The following is a 23,124-nucleotide window of genomic DNA, read 5'->3' as shown; positions in this document are numbered from 1 at the left end:
TATTCCTGATGCAATCCAATTTAGCTTGTTCCAATGATACTTATATTTCATATAGTATATGAAATAGGAATGATGTCAAGATCAAGAAGGCAGTGGTGCTTGGAAAAAAAGTCAGCGACGAAGTTGGAGGGAGCGTCTGCTTTTTGCGGGAATGAGCTTGAGCTTGCAGGAAGACATAAGTTAGTTTCTCATTTGGAGGTTATGTTTGTTCATTTAGGTGGCTGGAGATCAGGCTTTGTTAGAGGGTTTTAAAATTGCGTGAGTTATATTATTTTCAACATTTACTGAAACTCACGTGAGTCCAAAATGATCATAGTGAAGACATGGATCGGTAAAATAATATAAAAACCATCCTCAGCATAGACGTATCATAGGACCCTCAGACGCCCGCCAGTTTTCCAGTGTACAGTAAAAGAGTAAAAAAATAGTTGTTGCCAACCTCCTTCTGTCTTATTTGGTACGATTTGCAGCCTGCTTTATTGAAATGTGATACTGTATGAAGTGATTTTCTGGGAATCTCGCTCCGAGACTGGCATTTCTTGCGCAATCTCGACCGTCTCGTTACAAGACGCTCAGCTTTCAAGCTACGACAATGGTGCGTCTTCGAGCGAAACACGACGGCACTCAAGGGGTTAGTTTTTACATGATTAAAATCAAGTTTTGTATTCATAAATGTTGTACTTTTAGCTAATTTCCCATATAGGGAAAAAGCTATTTAATTGTGTAAGTGATTAGCCTACATGTTAAATTCAACTTAACTTCCACTGTTATGTGATTCAAAGAAATAGGCCTATTAATAACCTAGCAATAATAATTGAGTTTGTGGCTCTAAGAAAAAATCAAACATTAATTCCTTCACAAAATTAGTAGAAGTATCTTCCAATAAGTAAAACAAACTGTGAGGGAAATTAACCCTTACACACTCCACTTATTTCACAAAAGAAAAAGAAAAGAAAAATCTTAGTATTTTCTGTTAGGCTACTGCCTACTCAGGAGACACTTCGACCCACCCATATATTCTACAGGTTTAAAGCGTGTTCTCCAAGCAATGTATTTTCCCAATCCAAGGTCTTGCCAACTTGGAATTTTCCAGGCCGACATCTATATAACTCACCATTCTTAATAGCAAAGTTCTCGAACTGACTCGGCCTGTCCCTGACAGACGCCAACATCCTCGAGTAGCAATTCAATTTGGTTACAACATTCCCCTCAGTATTCCCCCACCAGCACAAGTATCAGCAATATTTACAGGATTCCGAAGTAAGGCCCTTCCTGTATCGAATATCCACTTTATGCTCAGCTGGCTCTGTACGACTAATCTGGTTTGATACCGTTGGTTAGTTCAAAGATATCAATTCAAGAGGTGTTATCAAATCAACCCTGATAATCACTTGAGCTGGAAGGCGGTTGAGGTGAGGCATTGACACTTGATACCTTTTGTCACCTATCTCAATATCAAATTCTTAGCTCGTGTCCACCACAACCTCGGACTGATCAGCCATTGATATCCTATGCTGTATCCCAACAGGCTTGACCTTTCTCAGCATTTATCAGACCGCAATCATTTTATGGTATTGATGACAGTTTGAAAATTTTACACTTGCAGAAAAGGGAAAACATTGGACACTCTAGGAGAATAGGAAATACCTGTGAAACCTTATTAAACGGAAAACAACAGTTCAGTTCCCACTCCATTTTTAATTTTCTCATCAATAACTCCTCCCATCCTACAATAGCTGATCTTTGCCCAGTGCCTCTTATTTGAACTTATTTGTCCACCAGGAGGATAACACTCTCTTTGCTCAGTTTTCCTCTGTGACATTTTTAATCTTTAAAAGCAAGTGTTTTGTCAGGGGTGCATTTAAAGAAAAGACCCGTTTCATCAACATTAAATATGTTTTTTTTCGTCTTTGTCCTGGATCATCTCCTGATATTTTTTTCAATTGTCTGGCTTCTTGCTGTCCTGGCCTCACTCCCACTGCAAATCGATTTGAACGGAATTTTGTTGTGTTCCTTGAAGCCATCTAGCCACCCTGTACTTACATTAAAAAATAGTTTTTTTCCTAGTTCAGTAGAAAATTGTTTTGCTTTGCTCCTTACAAGGGCTTGCAGGAATCTTCTTATCTCTTGCTTGTTTGAACCTTTTGAAAACGCCTGTCCAAATTGAGGGTTTTCTGGTTCCCTTATCCTTTTTTGGCCTAAGAGCACTCACTTTCACTTTTGACAATTTTCTCTTTATTTTTTAAGTAGGTGGACAACAAGTTATGAGAGATTCCAAATTCCTTGGCAATCTCTGATTATTTCTTCATCCCCTTCTATACTTCTTAAATCGCTACTATTTTCTCCGCTTAAGTCAAAGTTTTGTAGGGAATCTGATAACAACATTTTTTCCCTGTGCATACACCTTAAAACGCATGGCAAAATTTAACTTAGACCACAAGTGCAAACAAAAAACTTGGAAACAATACTGTAGCACTTAACGATAGCACGCACTACCATAAAAGTGTAATCAATGACACTGATATGAGATATGAGAAGTGGAGCTTTGCAAAACAATAGAAAGGTAGAAGGGGTTTGGCAATTTAATTACCTCAAAAGGAGCGCAGGCCACAGACGTGAGTCTCGTAGGTCTAACAGTGGTTAAGGGGGGGGGGGGAAGGGGTGTGGATGCGACACCATTGAAGCTACAAGCCTACAGCCTGCACTAAAGGGCTGGTGAGGGATTTCAACCGCAGGCCAATGATGCAAAGTGGTTTTTCAGGGAGTAGATTTTGAACTTTAGAAATTCTAATTAGCCAAGTTCCACTGTAGTAGGTGAGCAGCACTAACGTTTTCCCTATTGCTTAACCCTTAGAGTGCCAGGCGAGAAATAAAAGTAACGCTAAAAAAATGCCGATGATTTTTCCCGAAGGTCGCGCTAAAAATGCCGAGCGCGATCTGGCGATTTTTAGGTTAAAATTTCGTAAAAATCGAATTTTCGATATTTCGACTAACGAAAATCGATGTATCGCATCTAGTAACTTTCGACTCAATGTTAATATATGGGTTAAAAGAATCTGAGTATCCATTCGGTTGTTATGACAACTGTTCGATCATTACGAAACGTCCGGTCAGCCGGACGTTGGCACTTTTGGCTCGTTCTAAAAACGTCCGGTCGGCCGGACGTCGGCACTTTTGGCTCGTTTTAAAAACGTCCGGTTCCTCGGACGTTGGCACTCAAAGGGTTAATCTAAAGTAGTTCATTTTTAGAAACAAGGTTATTCTTAATGTAGTTAGATGACAATTGAAACATTTTAGTAATATCACATTTTAGAAAACCAAAGTGATGAAAAATCAATAATCATCATTGTCGTTTATAACAAAATCATTGTTCGGGTAAACATCATCATTGTCCTCCTTGATCGCGGCTGAATATTGAACATCTCCGACAGTTATAGAAACATCATGTTAATCCTGACTACCTTAATTTGAAAAAATCATTCTTGTACGCACATGATGATGACCTCTTAGCAGATTGACACTAGTTGTGGAATACAACAATTGAATTGCCAGAATAAGGTGTTTAAATCACTATATAATTAGAAACATCATTGTCTACCACGATCATGGAAAAATCCTTAATACCTCCTTCAGTCATGTATTTATCATCGTCTCCTGCAATTGCAGCAGAATCGTGGACATTTCTCGCTGTCTTGTAAACATCATCAGCGGCGTCATCCACAATCATGGCAAAACCAAGAATTTTTTAATGCACGATCTTTGCAGATGCAGGCTGCAATTGGGATTGTTAAAACTAGGCTTGAGCTCAATTTTCAATCTTGATGCATGATCTCTTGAGCTTGTAGGCTCGGCTCGGCTCAAAATTGAGCTGCTTGCACAGCTCTATTGTTAACACATTAATCTCGTCATACAACCAGAAATCGAATGTGTAATGTAAAAGAAATATAGACACAGCATAGAATCATATCTAATTTTTTTAGGTGTAGGTATAATATTTTTAATTAGTAGATTTCCAATTAACTGACTTAAGCAAACACCATCTTTGAAAAGTTAAATTTTTTTGTATTATTTGTATTGTCTCTGAAACAAGTTATAAACCCTAAAAAATTTAGAAAAGATTCTTGTTTTACAGAAAATAGTAACAAGAATATGAATATGAATAAAGTTAAATCTAGATCATAATGAGTCTGTAAAGCAACATTTTGTACCAATTTGAAACTGTGTTTAGTTTGTATGTTCTAGAATGTATCGTACATGTAAAAAATTACCAGGATAATTTTAAATTACATCGTGAAACCCATAAATACAACATCAGAAACAAAAAATAATATAGTTCTACCGAAACACAACCTAGAAATGTATAAAATTAAGCCCTCATATGCTGATAAAGTTTTAATCAAAGATAAAGATAATAAAGATAAAGATTATATCAAAAGAATTAAAATATATGAATGACAATAAAAAGTTTAAACATTAATTCAAAGTAATTTTGATAGAAAGACCCATCTACTCTATAGATGAACTGTATATGAATGTGTACAGCTATAGATAGTTTTATTTTCTGTATTTTTTGTTTAGGTTAAGTATTTGTTCATAGTAACCATAAGCTTGACACTATTTATTGTACGTTTTTTACATGCTATAAAAGATAATTTGAATTTGAACCCCATTAAAATGCGCAATTAGAGCACGGGTTCCCTCGTATCCTTTATTCATAAAGTACAGTTTTGCACACTAAATGGTGTTGAATAATATATCTTAAAATAACTTATGTCTAATTAAATATTTACATATATATTTTAACCATCATAAATAAGTCCAAAGGCAACAATTGACTGTCCATCTCAACCTTTGGTTTTGGTGGTTACATTATAACCCCATTTAAGGATAACCTACTCAACACTGTATGTGACTGCCTTTACCCCTCTATTGATGATGACCTTTCAACCACACAAGTCTCAATTTATACATTGAATTTTTCCTTCAATTGTGCTTTCACTTGAAATGAGTTTATCTCCCTTTGTGAGTCATTTACCTTTCAAAAAAGAAGAAACTGAATATCAGAACTATTTTTGCGCAATTAATATGAGTAATGTCACTGTACTGTGCGTGGATGTGTATAAAGGACCTCAGTTAACATGTTTCCAAATCCTTTCAATAAGTTATAGTTGTGTTTTTGGATTATTGATTTTCCTCAGTAGTGTTTTGACAGTTAAAAATTAGACCCAATTGAATAGGGATATAATAAAAAGTGGGACTGTTAAATACACAGCTACAGGTGATCTTAGTAAGTAGTAGTAAGGCTCTAATTTTTGCCGTTCAACTCTCATCCTTCACTCATCATTGTCGAGGAGCCAGAGTTGCATACATCCAGTGCTGGATTTACCTCTAGGTCGCGGGTGATGATGACGATGTCCCTTTGATCGTAAGCAAAGTTCACGATTCCACCTATGGGGCAGGGGCGCTCAAGTTAAATTGGACTTGGGCAACAAGTACCCTAAATCCGGCACTTCCTTCCTATTAATTTAAACCTTTTTTTTAAACACCTGAATATTCTAAATTTTATTGAGTGCTGATAAGTTTTCTGTTCAGCTAATTGTTTAGATGATCGTGATCCAAAAACTATGCATTTTGTTTACTTTTATATTGTGATCTGGAATGCCCCAATCATTTCAAGTAGTAATCAGTTTTAACTCCCCATATCTTCCATGCTTTGATGCAAAATATTTATTTCTGTTTGAAATCTTAACAAATGCAAATTTTACTATACTTGATGTCCGTATGTTTCCAATGTTATTGCTGTTACTTTTAGTTTTAAATTGTTCCAGTTTGTGTCAATAACAGAAATTTGGCTAGTTTTTTATACCCAATTTGGGGAATTTTAGTGTTAAGATTTAACATTATTCTTTCTTAAAACATGATTTAATTATAACATTTTTTGTTATAGGTAAAGAGTTGATGAACGTCAAGAAAAAGCAAGAGGTAAATGTGACCTTTACCAAGAAGCGAATGTCAAGAAAGAAGAACACCGAGTGAGACTGGTGCAGCTGGCAAGAGGTTACAATTTAGTTACTAAGCCACGGCATTATTATACATACATTAAACCCTACAGTAATGATTTGTTCAGTGATAAGTGTTCCATGTGGTAAGGAAGGAACCCCCCCTTTTCACTTTTAAGTGATTCGATTTATTCCAATCTTGCTAGGTTTATTTTGTTCATAAAGAGATTGATGAAATTAGATTGTAGTGGGTGTAAAGATAAACATTTCATATTTAACTTGCTATATTTTGATTTTGTAATGATTTTCAATGATGTAGTAAATACTTTTTGTAACGCATTAGTAATATGGTTTTCATAAATGAATATTTTACACTCAAAAATAGGATAAGTTGATGTTTGTTGTATTGGTTGATTTGTAAGACTGAGCGTGCTACCTAACGCACATTATATTTTGAATTTTAAAGTTGCAGTTTATCCTCTTGATATGTTAAAGACAGAAGCTTTACTGATCTTTGACAGTGTATTCGTAAGATTTGCAAAGCAATCTATGTTCCTTTATTATTAACTTTTAAATTTGTACTTTACTCCTTAGTGTTACTATTTGTAAGATGTTAAAGGAGGATAATTTGTTTTGAAATACATATTGTGAGGTTTAGTACATTTGATTTACATAGTTGAACTGATATCTTATACAACTGTGTTCAAATGATCACACAATTGGTTTTTCTTTCTTGTGAGGCTGATAAATTTAAGCTGTATTCCCAGTATTGCCCACAGAGCACAGAAGGTCACTTTAGCAGTAAATACTTTTTTATATTCTCAACATTTGTATTCTCTGATACTTAATAGAAACTGCTGTAAATTTGTTATTTTGTTTGTAAATGTAATTAAACGTTTTGTTCGTGGTATCTGCTGCCTCAATTTTATTTGCTCCACAGTCATTCATTTATACCTATTTTAACAAGTGAACTGCAGTCTATTCATAGCAATATCACGGTGTTTCAGCAGCAATCACTTCATTCTTATAACAATATAGTCCAACGGAACTAAACCTACTCTAGTATACAACAAAATCAACACCTCAGACAGCCAAAATAATTTTAACTATTTAAAATGTACTTTATGTATGAAAATTCATAACCTCAACCTCTTCATAATCATATTAAGCCGAACAAACATGCTCAGCGTCAACGAGTTGCTTTATCGATTATTGGTATTACTTGCAACTACATACTTAGTTTGGGAGTTCAACCCATTTTAACCCATTGGCGCCCGGGGCTATAGAATACAGGGGCTGGCTCACGTGGACTAGCAAAGTGGTCCCACTGCCGTGTGGCTGTGACGTCACCGCGCTGACTCCACGGGCGTAGCTAGCGCGCGGCACATATACAAATCGCTCGTTTAAATGCTTCCCTAAATGTACACAATTAAATTGTCCATATAAAACTTATATCGTTGTAATCTGCATTAACTACAGAATATGATGGTCCAAAAATATTTTAGTTATGATCAATAATATGTATTTTAAAAGGGGAAAATTATAACGATTACAAACTTGTGAACTACAAAAAGTCACTAAGCGGGGATTTTTTTTATTTTTGGGATAGGAACAAACTTTGAGCGAGAAAAATATTCATTAATAGTTCTATTTCAATAATTAGCCTGAAAATTTTCGATAAAACCAACGGGTCGTTTATTGCTTACCAGGAAGTTAGGCTTTATAAACTTGGCGATCACATTACATCGTTCCGCACATGTCCGCATCGTGCTGTTTATAACATGATAGTTAAAAAATGTTATGATCCTAAAACAATTGCACTGTTTCTATTAGTGAAACAAGTAATTAGTGCTAAAACTGAATTTTAAGAATTGTGTAGACTTAAGGCTTAGAATGTTATTTTATCTTGTTTGATATTCCGGTACTCCTTGTCATATAATTCTAATACACTTGGTTGGGTATCTTTTAGGGATGTGTAATGGTTTAGGTAATTTTATATTGTCTGTTGAACAAAGTGTTCGTAGAAATTAAGTAAAAGAGCGTTTTAATGCGATAGTATTTTTATTATAATAGTTGTATCCTATTTCGCTGATTTTAGCCACTTACTCATCTTCTGATCATTTTTCTTCTATCTTCTTCAGAAACAAACGGAAGACCCGAATAACAATGAAAGAGCGAAGTTGTTTTTACGCGTATTTAATGCAGTGTTGCCATAACAACAACCGAAAATTTGCGAGGCGAACGGCAAAATTACCCGCCAGCGCTCAGTTGTAACAATTGTCTTTTGAGACGATTTATTAATGAACCGTTAGGGGTATTTAAGAATTGTTAATTAATTACTAAGGAAGAACTGATTGACTACAGTTTTCTCGCTGAAAGTTTTGTGCCTAACCCGAAAATTAAAATGTTCCTCGCTTAGTGACTTTTTCATGTTTCATTATTGTAGTTTCTCTACGTTTGTTGGTATAAAACTAATTTACTTGTGGTAAACTAAAAACTATTTGGATATTTGGATTCTACAGTTAATGCAGAATAAAACGATATAAGTTTCATGTGAGAAATATGTTCGTACAACGGTAGGGGAGCGTGTAAAAGAGTGAGATTTTCGCTGGCCGCGTAATGGAAACAGGCCCGACTGTCAGCCCAGTGACGTCACAGGAGGTGGGGGAGCGGGGCCGTGTCGGCAAGTGCTACATCAAAGACGTGAGCTAGCCCCTGTATTCTATAGCCCCGATTGGCGCCTATTCACGAGCGTTACTTGTAAAAGGCTACAAATTTGGTAAATTAATTGCTAACAGAGGGTGCTGCAGGTAGTGCATCAATTCCTTCCCTTTGGTTTAAAAGAGTATTTTATCATTTTTTAATTGAATTGCCAAAAAAATTGTTGCAATATACATGTGTATTTTTTAGCTGGAGTTAGCATTCTAAAATATAATATAGATTTTTGAGAAAAACCTTAGTAAGATTACTTACTGCGCAAAGCTTAGACACCTAGTATAGCGCCCGTTGAATTTCATAATTTAATTTGGGATTCATGAAATTTCCATATTAGGGTAGCATCAACTTTACAAAAAGCAGTATTCATTTATTTATACCACTGTCAAGGTAGCAATTGGGTATAGAATCAATCCATCCCAGTTTTAAATTAGCTAATACTATTTTGGCTACCCAACCAATTAAACTTGACTGTTCATGCAAGGCAACACTAAATAAACAGGCTGTAATGCTCCTCAGGCATGACGTCATCATAGGCGACGGCAATGAGGTAATGTTATTTGAAAAGATAAAAGATTAAACAAGCAGCTGATCACAAACGGCAAAAATTACGTCACTGCCATTGCCTACGATAACGTCATGCCAGAGGAGCATTACGGCCTGTTTATTTAGTGTGGCCTTGGTTCATGACATAATGAACAACACCTAGTCAGTACCGGTATTAGTAGTTTTAGGAATTCAAATTTTGTTCAAACTTTCCTGGTAGACAGAATGTTGATTCTTGGTTTTGAGAATCCGTTGGAGTTTTAAATTATTGTAATTTTTCTTTGCTTACCTGACCATACTTTTTGCTATAAAACATGGATTTTCCTTGCCCAATTATGAACAACTAAAGTTGAACGTAATTAGAGCAAGGAGGAAGTTGTGGTCTAATCTCCCATCCTTGACAGTGACATAAGGGCGGACCCTTGTTATAACTTGTGGAAACCAAACTTCTCAACTCCTCTTTCACTATTAGTGGACAACTCTCAAGACCCCATCACCGACAAAGTGGCACAATGTACAAACTTAAACCTTACTTAATGAACATAAGCCATTCCAACGAGTTCTCTCTAAATAGTCTAAATGTGGTTTTTGATCTCTTATCAGACAAATTAGTTTTTAAGTTATTACCCTTTTTCAACAATACATTTTTAAGTAGGCCAAGACAAATATTTTTGTGATTTTGTGCTGTGACAATTTGGCTTAAAGAAAACAGGATTCAACAGAACATTATTATTGATTAATAAATCAATATTATTACTATTAAATAAAAATCGTATGGTGTCTGTCTGTTTGTGTGTGTGCTATTCAATCATGCAAAAACTACGTAACCGACTAGGCTTAAATTTGAAAAAGAATATATCTACAAATCCATATTCAACCCATAAAAGCCAGTTCACATGATTTAATCAAGACAGTTAGTAAAACTCAACCTGATGAGTGTTTATTGTATTCAACCAAATTACATTAATAGCGGAGCTTTACCTTGGTCGCATTAGAACTACATCGGAATCTCTGTATAGCAAATTTTCTCTGTATGGTTACCCTTTATCAAACAATTATATTATGATAGAGTGAGTATGATCAATCGAAAAAAAAAAAACAACAATAATAGATCTGACAATTGTAATTGTTTTTTTAGCTTTTAAAAAAGAAACTTCTGCTAGAATGTGGAATTTGAAAGTTTTCAAAGTAAAAAATACAACAATAAAATATATTTGCCCCATAACCCTCTAAGAAAGCCTGTTCTCATCATCTGGCTAGGAAGCTTTCACTTTTCATGCTAGATAAGTCTTCACTTTCTTACATCCAGCCATATCAAAAGTGGAGTTTCATCAACAGTTTTGCTGCTTTTGATTTCATCCCAGGATGATAATTTTGCCCATAGCATCGAGGAATTAAAGACACAATATATTACTTTGATATTGAAAGTTGGTAACTTTGTCTATAATAAAGTGGACAGTTACGTACCAGATATTCAAACCAATAATAAATGTGTGAGCATTTTGGATTTACTTTCACAAAGATTATATTTAATCTTTCAAGGTAGACTAAGAAATTTGAAAGAATTCAAAGTTTAACCAAATTTGTAGTAGACTTGAAACACCTCCTACTCATCAAAATTAATATAATGTTCAATATAATTTTTCCCTAATAGAATTAATATGTATTTAATTTCACTAATATAATAAGAGTTTAGTTATTATAATACTCATAATACCCATAATACTCGTATTTTATTAGTTGTAAATTCAAAGTTATTAAAATCAGCATGATACCTATTTTCACAACAAAAGAAATGATTTAATATCCCGTTTATTTAACTAAAAGATAAAATGTTTGTGCTGCGAGTGTCTGTGCTGAATATATTATTATATAAACTTAACTTTTTTATAAATTTTAAAAATATACCCAGTACTAAGATATTTTCTTTGTTCGTTTACAAATTTCAGAGGAATGAGACAACTTAGCAAAGGCACATTATTTTCTCAACAAACAATAAGCTCTGGGTTGGTGACTTTTATACCCTTTGTTGAAGAGGATAAAAGCACAATGTCTTCAGTTTTCATCTTAGAAGTTTAATGACAATATTTTCTTGGTAAATTGAATCAGCTGCAATATACCTTGTTTTTACTGCTTTTATTTAGAACATAAATACAAACAAAAGCTCTCCCTTTCTTTTTGGATATTTTTGTACTGACATAAAAGCAGTTTAAAAGGTAGTTTTAATTAGTTGGGGTTTTCGCCAAACTAGTTTTGTTTTGATAGTTACATTTTTACAGAGTTGAAATAAAACAAAAACATTTTAAATACCCTCGCTGCACTAAACCTGCAGACTAAGGGAATTTGCATTTACCTGGCTGGATTTCTACAAAAATATTCCCTAAAAATGTTCAGATTTATTTCCTATTTAATTAACACTAGATAACATGTTGCTCTAAATAGAGCAAAATTGCAACTTGTATAAAGAAGGAAAACAAAAGTTAACAAGATATCGTTAACGTCACCATATGTTTCCTGAATTACTGACCTACTTCCAATTATTCGATCTGGCAACTCAATAATACGAGTGTGTGGACTAAGATCATTGTAAATTGGTAAAGACACATCACCAAGTTTCTGGGGGAAATTACAAAGTCCACTTCAACTTGTAAAGCATGCATGTCTGTTGTTAATTTGAAATTCTTTATGCTTGACCACTGCGTGAATGATTTTACACAGTTTTCTACAATAATGGTCTGCGATCGGTACTGCAACGTATAAGAACTTGCAGCATTTGTTGAAAGTCTCCGCATGGTAAAAGTGTTTTCCCCCCGAAAACATATAATAGATCTTGAAATTGTAGATCCGATTCGTGGTACTCTCATCTAAATGAGCTTCGGAGCTGACCATTACAAAGGTGGAATTTAACTGACAAATTTTATCCAAATAATTTCCGAATCTAGGTCTTGCAGCGGTGCTAGTACTGCCGCTCTGTATCCGTCAAAATGTTCCATTGGGAGGGTGTTGCAAGCGGTCACATTCGCATTCCCTCCAGCCACTCGCAGTTCTTGGTCTTAGGTGGCATTTAATTTTGAATCAAATAAAACACGAAAGAGTTAACCAAACAACAGAAAACAACACTACAAAGAAATAATCATTCACATTGTAAATTACATGATAAAATGGTAAAGTAATGGGTAAATGCATTGCGAATAAGCACTTTTAAACATTTACTTCATTATACCGAACTGTAATGAAAACTGTGATCATTCAGTAAAATATGATCTAAGGTAAATCAATTTAACTACAGTAAAAAATTTGTTGTCAAGTTTTGTGTACTTTCCTGTTAAAGGGAACATTCATTATTATCGATGATTTTTTTTTCGATATATCGATATTAACAAATTGTAACATATCAGCTGACAACTACGCTAAATATTGTTCAGTATATGAAACTTTTCTAAAAAAATAACCTAACATAACTAACCAAACTTGCTGTAACATTTAAAAATTCCGTGTTTAACTTGCCTTTTCTATTATCAAACCCAAACGGAAGTTTTAAATGGTACAGCAAGTTTGGTTGGTTATGTTAGGTTAGCTTAGAACAGTTTCATTTCTTAATCCATATAGACTATTTTAGCCTAAACAAGATCAGTTAGTTGTTGTTGTCAATTTGTAATAGATCTGATCGGAAACAAAAATATCGATATATCGAAAAAATCATCGATAATAATGAATGTTCCCTTTAACAGGAAAGTACCAAGTTTTGCTAGGAAATATTTTACAGTATTAATGAAACAGACTTCATAAACAGATGTTAAAATATAAATATAAATAATTCCGACTTTGCTCTGGAAGTAATAAGTCCAGTCTGTGATTAATCTTAAGAACTATTTCAAACCATGTCCTTATGTTTAGATGTAAACAAAGTAAATTCAGTTTGATGTTACAATCCGTCCAGCCGTTATCGCGTTATGACTGTGAAAAGAAAACTGCCTGTGTATTAATATATAGATTAATTTTAGTGAGTACCTAGGTTTGCTGCTACAGGGAAGATTTTGAGATATGTTTTTTATTGCAATGTCGATAGCTTAGTATTATAAATAAACAACATTTCCAAATTTGGTTTAAATATATCCATAAACAAGCAAACTACAACAGTTTATATATTCTCTATAAGAATATAACACGGGAATTTTAAATTTACAATTTTTTTTATTATCTCCGTAACTGTTGGACATACAAAAAAATACAAATATACATAATACAAAATACATGTATAAAAAATTATTAATTTTTTTAACCTCTACAAAATGTTTTGGAGAGAAATTAAGAAATTTTGTTTTTTTATGGTCAAAACTGGGAAAAATCTATTTTTACCCCATAAAACCCCCCATAAACACCCGTTCCCATAGTCCGATTATGCTGGCTCGTGAACTCGTTCAAATAAACGTAGGTTTACATGTTTGTACTAAATGTTATCAAAATCGGATCATTTTTGCTCGAGTTATCGTACTAACAGACACACACATATATATATGTATTATATATAAATATATATATATATATATATGCATTTGAATGGATGGTGTTTTTGGCCTCTGGGGACCTCAAAACAAAAAAGTAAATCGGTCCCGAGTCTAGGTCTTACCATGAGACCTGCGGTAATAGCTTATTCCCTATATGGGAAATTCGCCAAAAAGCAAACAGTTCATTTGCAAGTTTCACATATAGCAAATAAGCTGTTATTACTGTAAGTCTTATGGTAGGTAATACCAAAGATTACATGTAATCTTTGGTAATACCATTGACTATTGGATAGAGAAATATCAATAGTCAAAGGTAATACCTAGACCCAAGACTGATTAACATTTATTTTTCATGACTCAGAGGCCAAAAAAACTAAATCTATTCAAATTCATTGTACTTAGGTCTGTAAGACAGAAGTTATTGTTAAAATCATATGAAATTAAATATAAAGTTTACTCATGGTAATGCATCAAGAAAAGAGATTTACAATGTAATAAGTTTTGCGAAACAATGATTGCTAAAATTCTCACGTGATACTTGTAAAAAATGTTGTTTTAAAACCCTTTTGAAACGCTCAAACTTGTATATCTTGTAATTGGGTAAAAAGCCGATGTCATTAAAAGTTAGTTGGCGTCTGGTATCTGACGTGTAGGTGAAAGCTCTTTACAACTTTATAATAAAATTGACACAAGAAACCATCCAATTTTTTCTGAAGAATCTTCTGAAAACTTTTGTAATTGCATTTAAAGAGAATTTCAAATAAGTCAATTTAGGGACATACTAAATAATAATTACATTTTTCGACAAACTCATATACTCCTGTAATTAATATATAAACACTTTCTCACCATTATCATAGATTTCTCATCCTTATAAAACAGCTGAAGACAATTTTATTGTTAGTTCTGGCAGTGCACTGTAGAGTGTAGAGGTCTTGTTTTGTGTATGTTTTAGTTCACTTTGACAACTACTAATGTCCAACCAGTTTGGTTACTGTTTTTTGCAAAGTAAATTGGTTTTGGTTATCGTGTGTCAGAAAGGTAATAAGAGTACAGCTAGGATTTCCTAGCAGTGTCCAGACATAGCAAAACAGTAGACAGTAAGGTTTTCTCATAGTTTGCAAGACAGTTTCCCCAGGGATAACTCATGTCGCTTCCGCTTGATCTAGAGTTTGGTATAAATTGAAGGGCTATTGTTAAAGCCATTTTATGTCTATGCAACGAGAATATATAAGCAGTCATAAAGTATTTCCAGTAAAGAAAGCCGAGTTCTGGAACACTGACAGAGTTGAATGAAATTTGTGTCACAGTTTGATTTCAGTGAAATTTGTACTCACAGACTCACAGCCTTACTTATAACATTGATAACTTACATACATATGTTAATAGTTATGAGTCAAACCTTTGACTATTAATAGAACTATCTAGAAATTCCATCTCTGTGTTAAAGTTGCCAGATTTTCAAATCAAAATGGATGTAGTTCAAGTGAGCCACCGGTGGTGTAAATTACTGGTTCATTTCACATGCAGGATTTTTACTAAAAAAAACCTGATAGGATGATTTGTTGTAAGCTATAGCATCTATTATGGAACATAAACTATCTCAGTAACAATAAATAAGGTATAAAATAGAATTATATAGACACTAGCACAGTCTGTGTCTGTCTGGTTAACTCAACTAGGTACATAAAAAAAAATTGCCTAGATGAGATGTCTTCTTCAGCATACAAAGTCAATGGTTATAGGCTACTGAAAATTTAGTCATTTATTTTTTATCTGTAGATTTTTTTAAATTTCTTACTTCATAAAAGATCATAAAACATGATTTCTCTGCTCTGCTCAACTGGCTTGCACTGCTCTGAATGCAATTTCGGTTAGTACTGGTAATCCAAAAGCCATTTTATTACCACCATTAACTCTTTGTTTGCGATTCACATTTTACTATGTGGACATGTAAAACCTGCAATCAACAAACTTATAAACTGATTAAATGCATCCAGAATACACCACGTAAAGGAAGAACACCTGAGACAAGTGATAGAACACTAGAACGCCTCATAATGTCAGGTTCTTTAGAAAATAACTTCTTGTTTAGCCTTGTACCTGTTACTAAATTTACTGAAAGAACATAACAATAATTTTATTACATACTGTTGACTTACAAGACGGTAACATATACTTTTATTTTCATTGAAATGGTGACCATAGAAAGTAACTTAGGTATTTTAAGCCAAGTATGAATGGAAATAAGTGTAGGATGAGTGGCGTGATCTTGTAGTCTTAGTGACTAAGGCCGACATGTTCCTTAGACACAGCTGTTAATTAATAGCTCATACAGCCAATGGCAACTAAGGGACCATACCTACAGTTTATAGTGGAATTCGAACCACATTTTCGCCTTGTATGCCTAATTGGTATAACTATCAGGATAGTACTGCGGATAGTTGTAGTAGTCACTATTGCGGAAGTTAATCCACACCAGGGAGTATCGCATACACAGCGCATGCCTATAAATGTCCACAATTCGTGACCTCCAAGTAGCTGAATTACAGGACGACACCAACCCCAGTCTATACTTTGTATATAAATGAGTCCAATTTGTATATACTTGCATATAAAATATGGCAACTATACCACTGGTGATCGATTTCAATTGGACCTATTAAATCCAAATCGATGTCCAAATTTATATCGATCACCACTTACCATCTTTAATATGTCACCGTATTGTGAGTCAACAATATAATTGTAAATAAATATGCTATAATCGTTATTAGACGTTATTTATGTACTTACAGCTTCAGTTAATGAGAAATAAAAATAAGGAGAGGACTGGTTCTTCAGCTGGTATTATCAATCAAAAAGTCCAATTCAATTACCAAGTATGTTTGCTGTAATGTAATATTGATGGGGGCGTCATAATTATCTGTAAATCATGAGTGTAATACATGTAATGTACCATATACGTACTCACATTTGAGTTAACTTGACGGATAAAGTTAGGCTATTATTAAATTTGCATGCATGAACTAGCCAACCTAAAAGTTTTTGTTGCCTCCAAAAACAATTATATTCTAAGCGCACATATGTTCACAGGAACTCATATTGTCATGCCTGAAATAACTTTGCTTCAAAGTTTTATTAAAACTCTCTCCCAGCACGGTAATTTATTAAACAAATCCCAGTTTTGTCCTCTCTTCAACATTTTTTTGTTTGATAATTTTGCTCTAAATCTGCAGGTAAAGCTTAATTATGTTATTTTACAAGTGAGGTCTTACTGTTATAAACAGTCCTTCAAATAACCCAAAGCCTCTACCCATTTGGATACCGCCTTCTTACGAGGTAGCAAAATGAATAATAGTAGTAGCAAGAGTACCACACGTATTGCACCGGTGGAAGGAAAAACCATAGGTGTGCTATTCCCGTCATATGCTGACGTCACCCAGATTGCAAACAAAGGTCGCCTGGTTGTATTGCCATATAAGTATATATTTGTTTTGATTTGATTGTTATTGTTTTTTATAATTTTTGTCTAAATGGTGAATTGGTGTTAGCAGTCTGGGTGACGTCAGCATATGACAGGATTATCACACCTATGCTTGTTCCTTCCACCATGGTATTGCACAGTCCCAAGGGTTAGTTTACATCTATATAGTAATACTATAGTTAAACATCTTCTCGAAGACTTTAGACTGAATAATTATAACTAATTTGGATATTACACTAGGACGGAAATGACGGGACTTTTTTACTTATAAATATGTAATTTACAAAAACAATTATATAAATAAATATCTTGTACCATTGCTTGTACTAGGCCTACCACTGACTCGAGACATAGCCTCCTCTAATACAAGGCCATGACGTTGGTGTATGGCAACATTGCACCGGCCACCTGTTACCATGGTGATAATAGTAATCACTAATGTGTAAACATAACATTGCACAGACACTCTTCAGCGGTTTCAGTAGGCCTGGATTGCGGTTTTGCCAATTTTATATTTTGTGGATTCTCACCAAGCAAAAATTTTTTATTTCAGTGTTTGGTTAGCAAATTTTGGACAATTATATAGGTACCTATATAAATATTCAATTTTGAAGTAAAATTCTGTTTTTACTTTCTGATATTTTTGCTTTTATTAAAATAGTTTTGATACTATTTCTAATGGTCAAGGGAAATACATATTTGTAATTATTGTGCCCAATAGGATATAAAAGTTAATAAATCAAAGAAAGAAAAAATATAATAAAAAAAAAATAATTTTGTATATTGAATTTAATTTTTTTGCAAATAAAAAAATACATACAAAATCAGGATGATTAATATCTTTTTCACGATAAATTCTATTCATGTGATCCGGTTCCATTCATATCACTTAAAGTGTCCATGAAATCTAATTCTAGTAAATCATTCATTAAACCAATAGGGTACCATTCGTATTTGCCCCAATATAAACATATAAGGAAAACTAAGCAATGAATGCGGACGCGAGGACAGATAGCCGGCGAGGGCCGCTGGGTGGGCCCGTGTGCAAGAGGTTTTAGGTGTTTTGGGTCAAGGAAGAGAAAAATTTAGCCACAAGGTGGAGAGGGGCGAAATTATCTCTCGAATATTGCATCACATCAAACCCGGCAATCAGAAAACACCTTACCAACAACAACCCAACAATCCGTTATCATTGGACAAATATAATGCTGTGTTTCTCATGACAACTTGGATTCACAGTTTTAAGCCATATAGGGAATAGATTTGGCATTATACACTCTTAACAAGCATATGAAATATATTTAACATCATATACACATTACCGGTACTTCATGAATACAAAGTTCAACTAAAGTTTATATTTTGAAGTAGAATTTCAATTTTATTTTTGAGCAAATACTCTTCTAAAAATTAGGCGAAAACATATAATTTGTCAACTGTTCTCCATAACTCCACCCATGTTTTTTGTTGTCCTTTTTAGTACTTTGTCTTTATAATAAAATATTTTTTATTTGCTTTACATTGATTTTAAAATTCTCGTGTAATCTTATTTTCAGACATTGTAATATTACGCAGATAAAAGTAATTAATTTATAACATTGTACATTTTAAGAGGAAAGAAGACAGCTGCCCAGAGGAAGAACCCTACGACGAAGACCCCAAATAGGTGAGGGTGACCCATGATCAGGCGCGGCCTAGGCACCTTAGACCCCGACACCTGTATGGATACACACGCATGAAAACCTCATTTGATTACTCTTACACTACAATATGATGTGCATACCTATATAGAACAAGATTTGTTGCTATCTAAATTGATTGAAAATCTGTATCTTCCGTTACGGTACTGTTACATTTGATTTGCATGTATATTTGTATATTTTCAAAATAGTGTTTTGCTATTTGTCATTGAATATTATTTTTAGCAAAAGGTCACATTTTGCATCCTCGTAGGAAGTACAACTTGACAGATGCTGACTTATCTAAGTTGCCCAGGGTCTTGTGGCTTGTTAGCATAAACTTGTGACCTGACACATAAAAAAAATAGTCTGTAGCCATTATATCATACTTTTATATTTATGTCAATTTTGATCGGTTAAATAATAAAATAGTATATTACTTCATCACTAGGGCCTAAAGTGACTAATTTTGACTCGAGGAAGTTTTACGATCGAGGCGAAGCCGAGGTCGGAAAATGAGCGAGGGTTAAAAAACACTTTTTTGCCCGTGTGATGAACCATATTTTTCGTCATATTGCATCATTAATTAACAAACTAAGCTAGAAAACGAAATAAATATCATGTAAGACATAACCTCTCAAAGCGACTTCCAACGAGCGACTAACAATCGAAATTTTCAACTGTTAACAACAGCTGATTTTTACTCCCTAGGGACTAAAATGATTCAAAAATAATACTTTAGATCCATAATGCATGCAGTAAAAACGACTGTTTTTGCTGCAGTATGACGAAAACTTCCCTATAGTTGCTCAATTATGTTCTCCATTTACTGTTATTGAAATTAAATTCTCATCTTAACGCAATATTACAAGTGTGTAAAAATTTTGGTTTTCAGACTGCAATTTGTATGAGCATGCATATAGGTACATACAGTATTCTCAAAATATTGCTTAAACAATAATGACATAAAACTGTCACATAATTAGATACATATTTCATCTACACAATGCTAGGTATTATCATTATATAATTACATTAAAAATCACACTGCTATATAAAATAATGTACCCTTACCACAGTTAGATTAGGCCTAAAATTATACTTATAGAAAAGCCTGATATGAAAAGCAATACAATATTTGAGTACCTAACATTATTAACTACATTGGCTCCTAAATTATTACGATACTATTGTTATATATTTTCAGAGTAATATATAAAAGCAAGTACGAGACGATATAATAATCAAACTGAAAAAAATTGCTTTTATATTGGATTTATTAAAAATATGTTGGTTATACAGTTTTGTTACTTACAGAAGCCCTCTCAACGGAGTTATGATTAATATTCATCCTTCCCTGAGCCATTGTACACAAACAGTTTCAGATTTGTAGACACTACTTATCTTCGAATTCTGTTATCATGCCACTTTATCATTAATCTCTACAAGTCAATAGAAGTTTCACTGGAGAGCAATGTGATGATAACATCACACCTGACTGCACTCAACAATGTGGTATGGGTAATTGCAAGCAGCCTCCATATTTTTTATATCACATAGGCTACCATCTGGTTTTCAGGTTGCATAACCTCATAGTGGATCATCATTTACAGATCTAGTTTGCACAAATTACAAATATGGATAAAAATACAGTACTAGACTCATTTAGTCCATTCATTAGTACAATAATAGAAACGGTGCTTGACATACAGGGATAATAAAAATTTTTAAACAAAACACACTATAAAATATCCAAAAGAAGTAAAAGCCCGTACCATAGATAAAACAGTATTTATGCCTGTACCAACAAATTTGCAATGCCACATTGATTAAACAAACATTTATTTTCACTACACTACCTACTATGAAAAGACCTGTTTTCGTTAAATGTTTATCACTTGAGAAAATTCATCATTACATTGTTTAATACGGATAAAGAATGTTTACTGTGTGAAAGTAACGTAAACTATCTTTTTTGATTTTGCCGAAGTAAAAGAACAAAGATTTGCTATATTGTGTAGTTGTGTCGACTGTTTCAATTATCTACAACTAAAACTGTACAATCAAAGTAAATATGCACTTTAAATTAAAGGCATGACCTAAAATATGCTATGCGTTTTGTAATGTTCCTAACTGTAATACAAAATGTCCAATGTTTGTTTTAATTAAGAAAATTATTAGTCTTTGTAGTGTAGCGAAAAGTAACGTTCAAAACACGAGTGAAAGTGGGTCTATACATATTCTAGACCATAAAGTGCTCGTCAAATCTCGCACTTCAAACATGGTCTCAGTAATGACTCACTTTCTACTCTTGTTATGAAATATACTATTATAAAGGTTTAAAACAGATGAACCACAAAGTAAAAAATCTCTCTAGCACTGTTCTCACTTCTGTAAACCTTACTGAATTTGAGGACAAGTTAATAATACAACTTTAACTTTATACTACCTGCTTTGGTTTTACTTAGGTTCAGTGTTTGTATAATATAACTATATACACCTAACCTACCTACACTACTTGATAGACAATGGTTCTTAGTCTGGGGTTGCATATTACAGTTTAATGCTCCAGTTTGTTGGAGTGTATTATGCATTGCCATTGTACCTGAATTAGAGTGTGTCATGCTGGTTACGACTTCCTATTACCGTCCAGTGTCAGACATTGATAAAGTGAACACTGTGAGCCCCAGCAGCAGCAGTGTGATGCTGATGACCAGAAGCAGCAGTGTGTCCCAAAGGCTAGACACCTTATCGGTGGTTGTCTTACAACTTGTCTTAGCAACAGTCAGGGCAGTGCCTTCGGTGGGAAGTCTCTTACTGTTTGTATTACCTTTGGTGTCTAGCTATAAACATTCACTTGCATTATTTTCTTATAATCGTATGTATTTGAGTACAAAACATTAAATACAAAATGCCAATGCACAGATTTATTAAACCACAGTATATCAAAACATTTTAATCAAATGAAACCCAATAATAAAATTTAATCATGTTGGATTTATTTGGGTACATATTAACTGATATTGATCTGATCCATGAGTACACATCACACCACGCCTGTGGGGAGAGATGGTGTTCTTGTGGAGGTGTACACATTACAAATCACATCCCCACCTAAGGGTAAAGGGAGTGATATACCAGTAATGGATGGGAACACATAACATCTTTTACTAAGTGGCAAAGGTGATGAACTGGTGGATAACTGATGAGTGCTTACAACATTACATCCATCTGGGAAAAGAGATGGTGATTTTGTGAGAGCGGTCTGTCGTTATTCCCTCAGGCATAAGAGAGCATACGGTGAGGGCGCTGGTTCAAAAACACTGGTTTGAACATGGTGAACAATATTACTGACGATTCGCCGGCTCCGTGTAAAAGTTGTAATAAACTAATTGAACGCGGCTGTCCGGGTATATACTGCGAAGGCTTTTGTGCAGGATGGCATCACCCAGTTTGTGTTGATGTTAACGAAGACAGTTATGATGAAATAAGTGAATTATCTGAACAAGTGAAGTGGTACTGCAAGTCGTGCACTGGTAAGGTGGACAAGGCGATTGCCAACGCTACTGACGAAATCCTAAACTTACGTGGATGTGTTGATAGACTAGTAAACTCTGTAAATGACTTAGTTTCTGACAATAAAAATATAAATAGGTCGATTGAAGTATTCTGAAGTATCTGCCTCTAATAAGAGGTTATGTAAATATCTTGTTGACGGACCTGAGACTACGGTAGTCAAGAGTATAATTGGGGGTAGCAGCTCCAGCTCGTTATTGACTTCAGCAGTGGTCAGATCCGGCTCCGGAGCGAATCAGACTAAGACTTTTGAATCTGAATTGGATTCAGGACTTATTGAGCTGAAGGGTGACTGTAGGATTGACCGACGCCACAACGATATTAGTCTGAGTCAGAAGAGTCAAGATCAGACTGAATCTGAATCCACTGCACTTGTAGCACCGAATCCATTTGACATTGACAACGAATGTTATGATGAGCAATTTCCACCAATTCAAGTGAATCAGGACGGGATTAGAGACAATTCGGATTGGAAAAAGAGTCCCAAAACGGCGAAATCGAGGTCGTGGTAGTATTGAGAAAAGGAAGCTAAATGAACCAAAAATTGGTACAAGGACTGAAATAGCAATAACGTCCAAGGTGCGTGCTGCTGAGCGGAAGAATTGGCTGTTTGT

At 34.2% G+C, this 23,124-nt stretch overlaps 1 protein-coding gene and 1 long non-coding RNA gene across 4 annotated transcripts in view; one reads left to right on the top strand and one right to left on the bottom strand.

The window, feature by feature from the left end:
* The window catches only part of LOC128986068 (uncharacterized), a 63,627-nt gene extending 56,718 nt beyond the window's left edge, over positions 1 to 6,909 (top strand). For all 3 annotated transcript variants that reach the window (XM_054406182.1, XM_054406173.1, XM_054406191.1), the window contains one exon: positions 5,948 to 6,909. In XM_054406182.1, the coding sequence (XP_054262157.1) occupies positions 5,948 to 6,036 (89 nt within the window). In that variant the 3' untranslated portion in view covers positions 6,037 to 6,909. The remainder of the gene's footprint in view (positions 1 to 5,947) is intronic.
* An 11,625-nt stretch (positions 6,910 to 18,534) lies between these two features.
* Positions 18,535 to 20,433, bottom strand: LOC128982946 (uncharacterized). Its single transcript, XR_008489760.1, has 2 exons — positions 20,250 to 20,433; positions 18,535 to 18,972 (listed from the first exon to the last, which is right to left on the bottom strand). It is a non-coding gene; the product is annotated as an uncharacterized LOC128982946 (long non-coding RNA).
* Between the last annotated feature and the right edge of the window lie 2,691 nt (positions 20,434 to 23,124).

The sequence above is a fragment of the Macrosteles quadrilineatus genome, unplaced genomic scaffold (genome assembly GCF_028750875.1).
Source record: "Macrosteles quadrilineatus isolate MER2022 unplaced genomic scaffold, UCM_ALF_1.0 Scaffold_1__1_contigs__length_201487025, whole genome shotgun sequence".
NCBI lineage: Eukaryota > Metazoa > Arthropoda > Insecta > Hemiptera > Cicadellidae > Macrosteles > Macrosteles quadrilineatus.
This window is presented reverse-complemented; position numbering and strand designations above follow the sequence as displayed.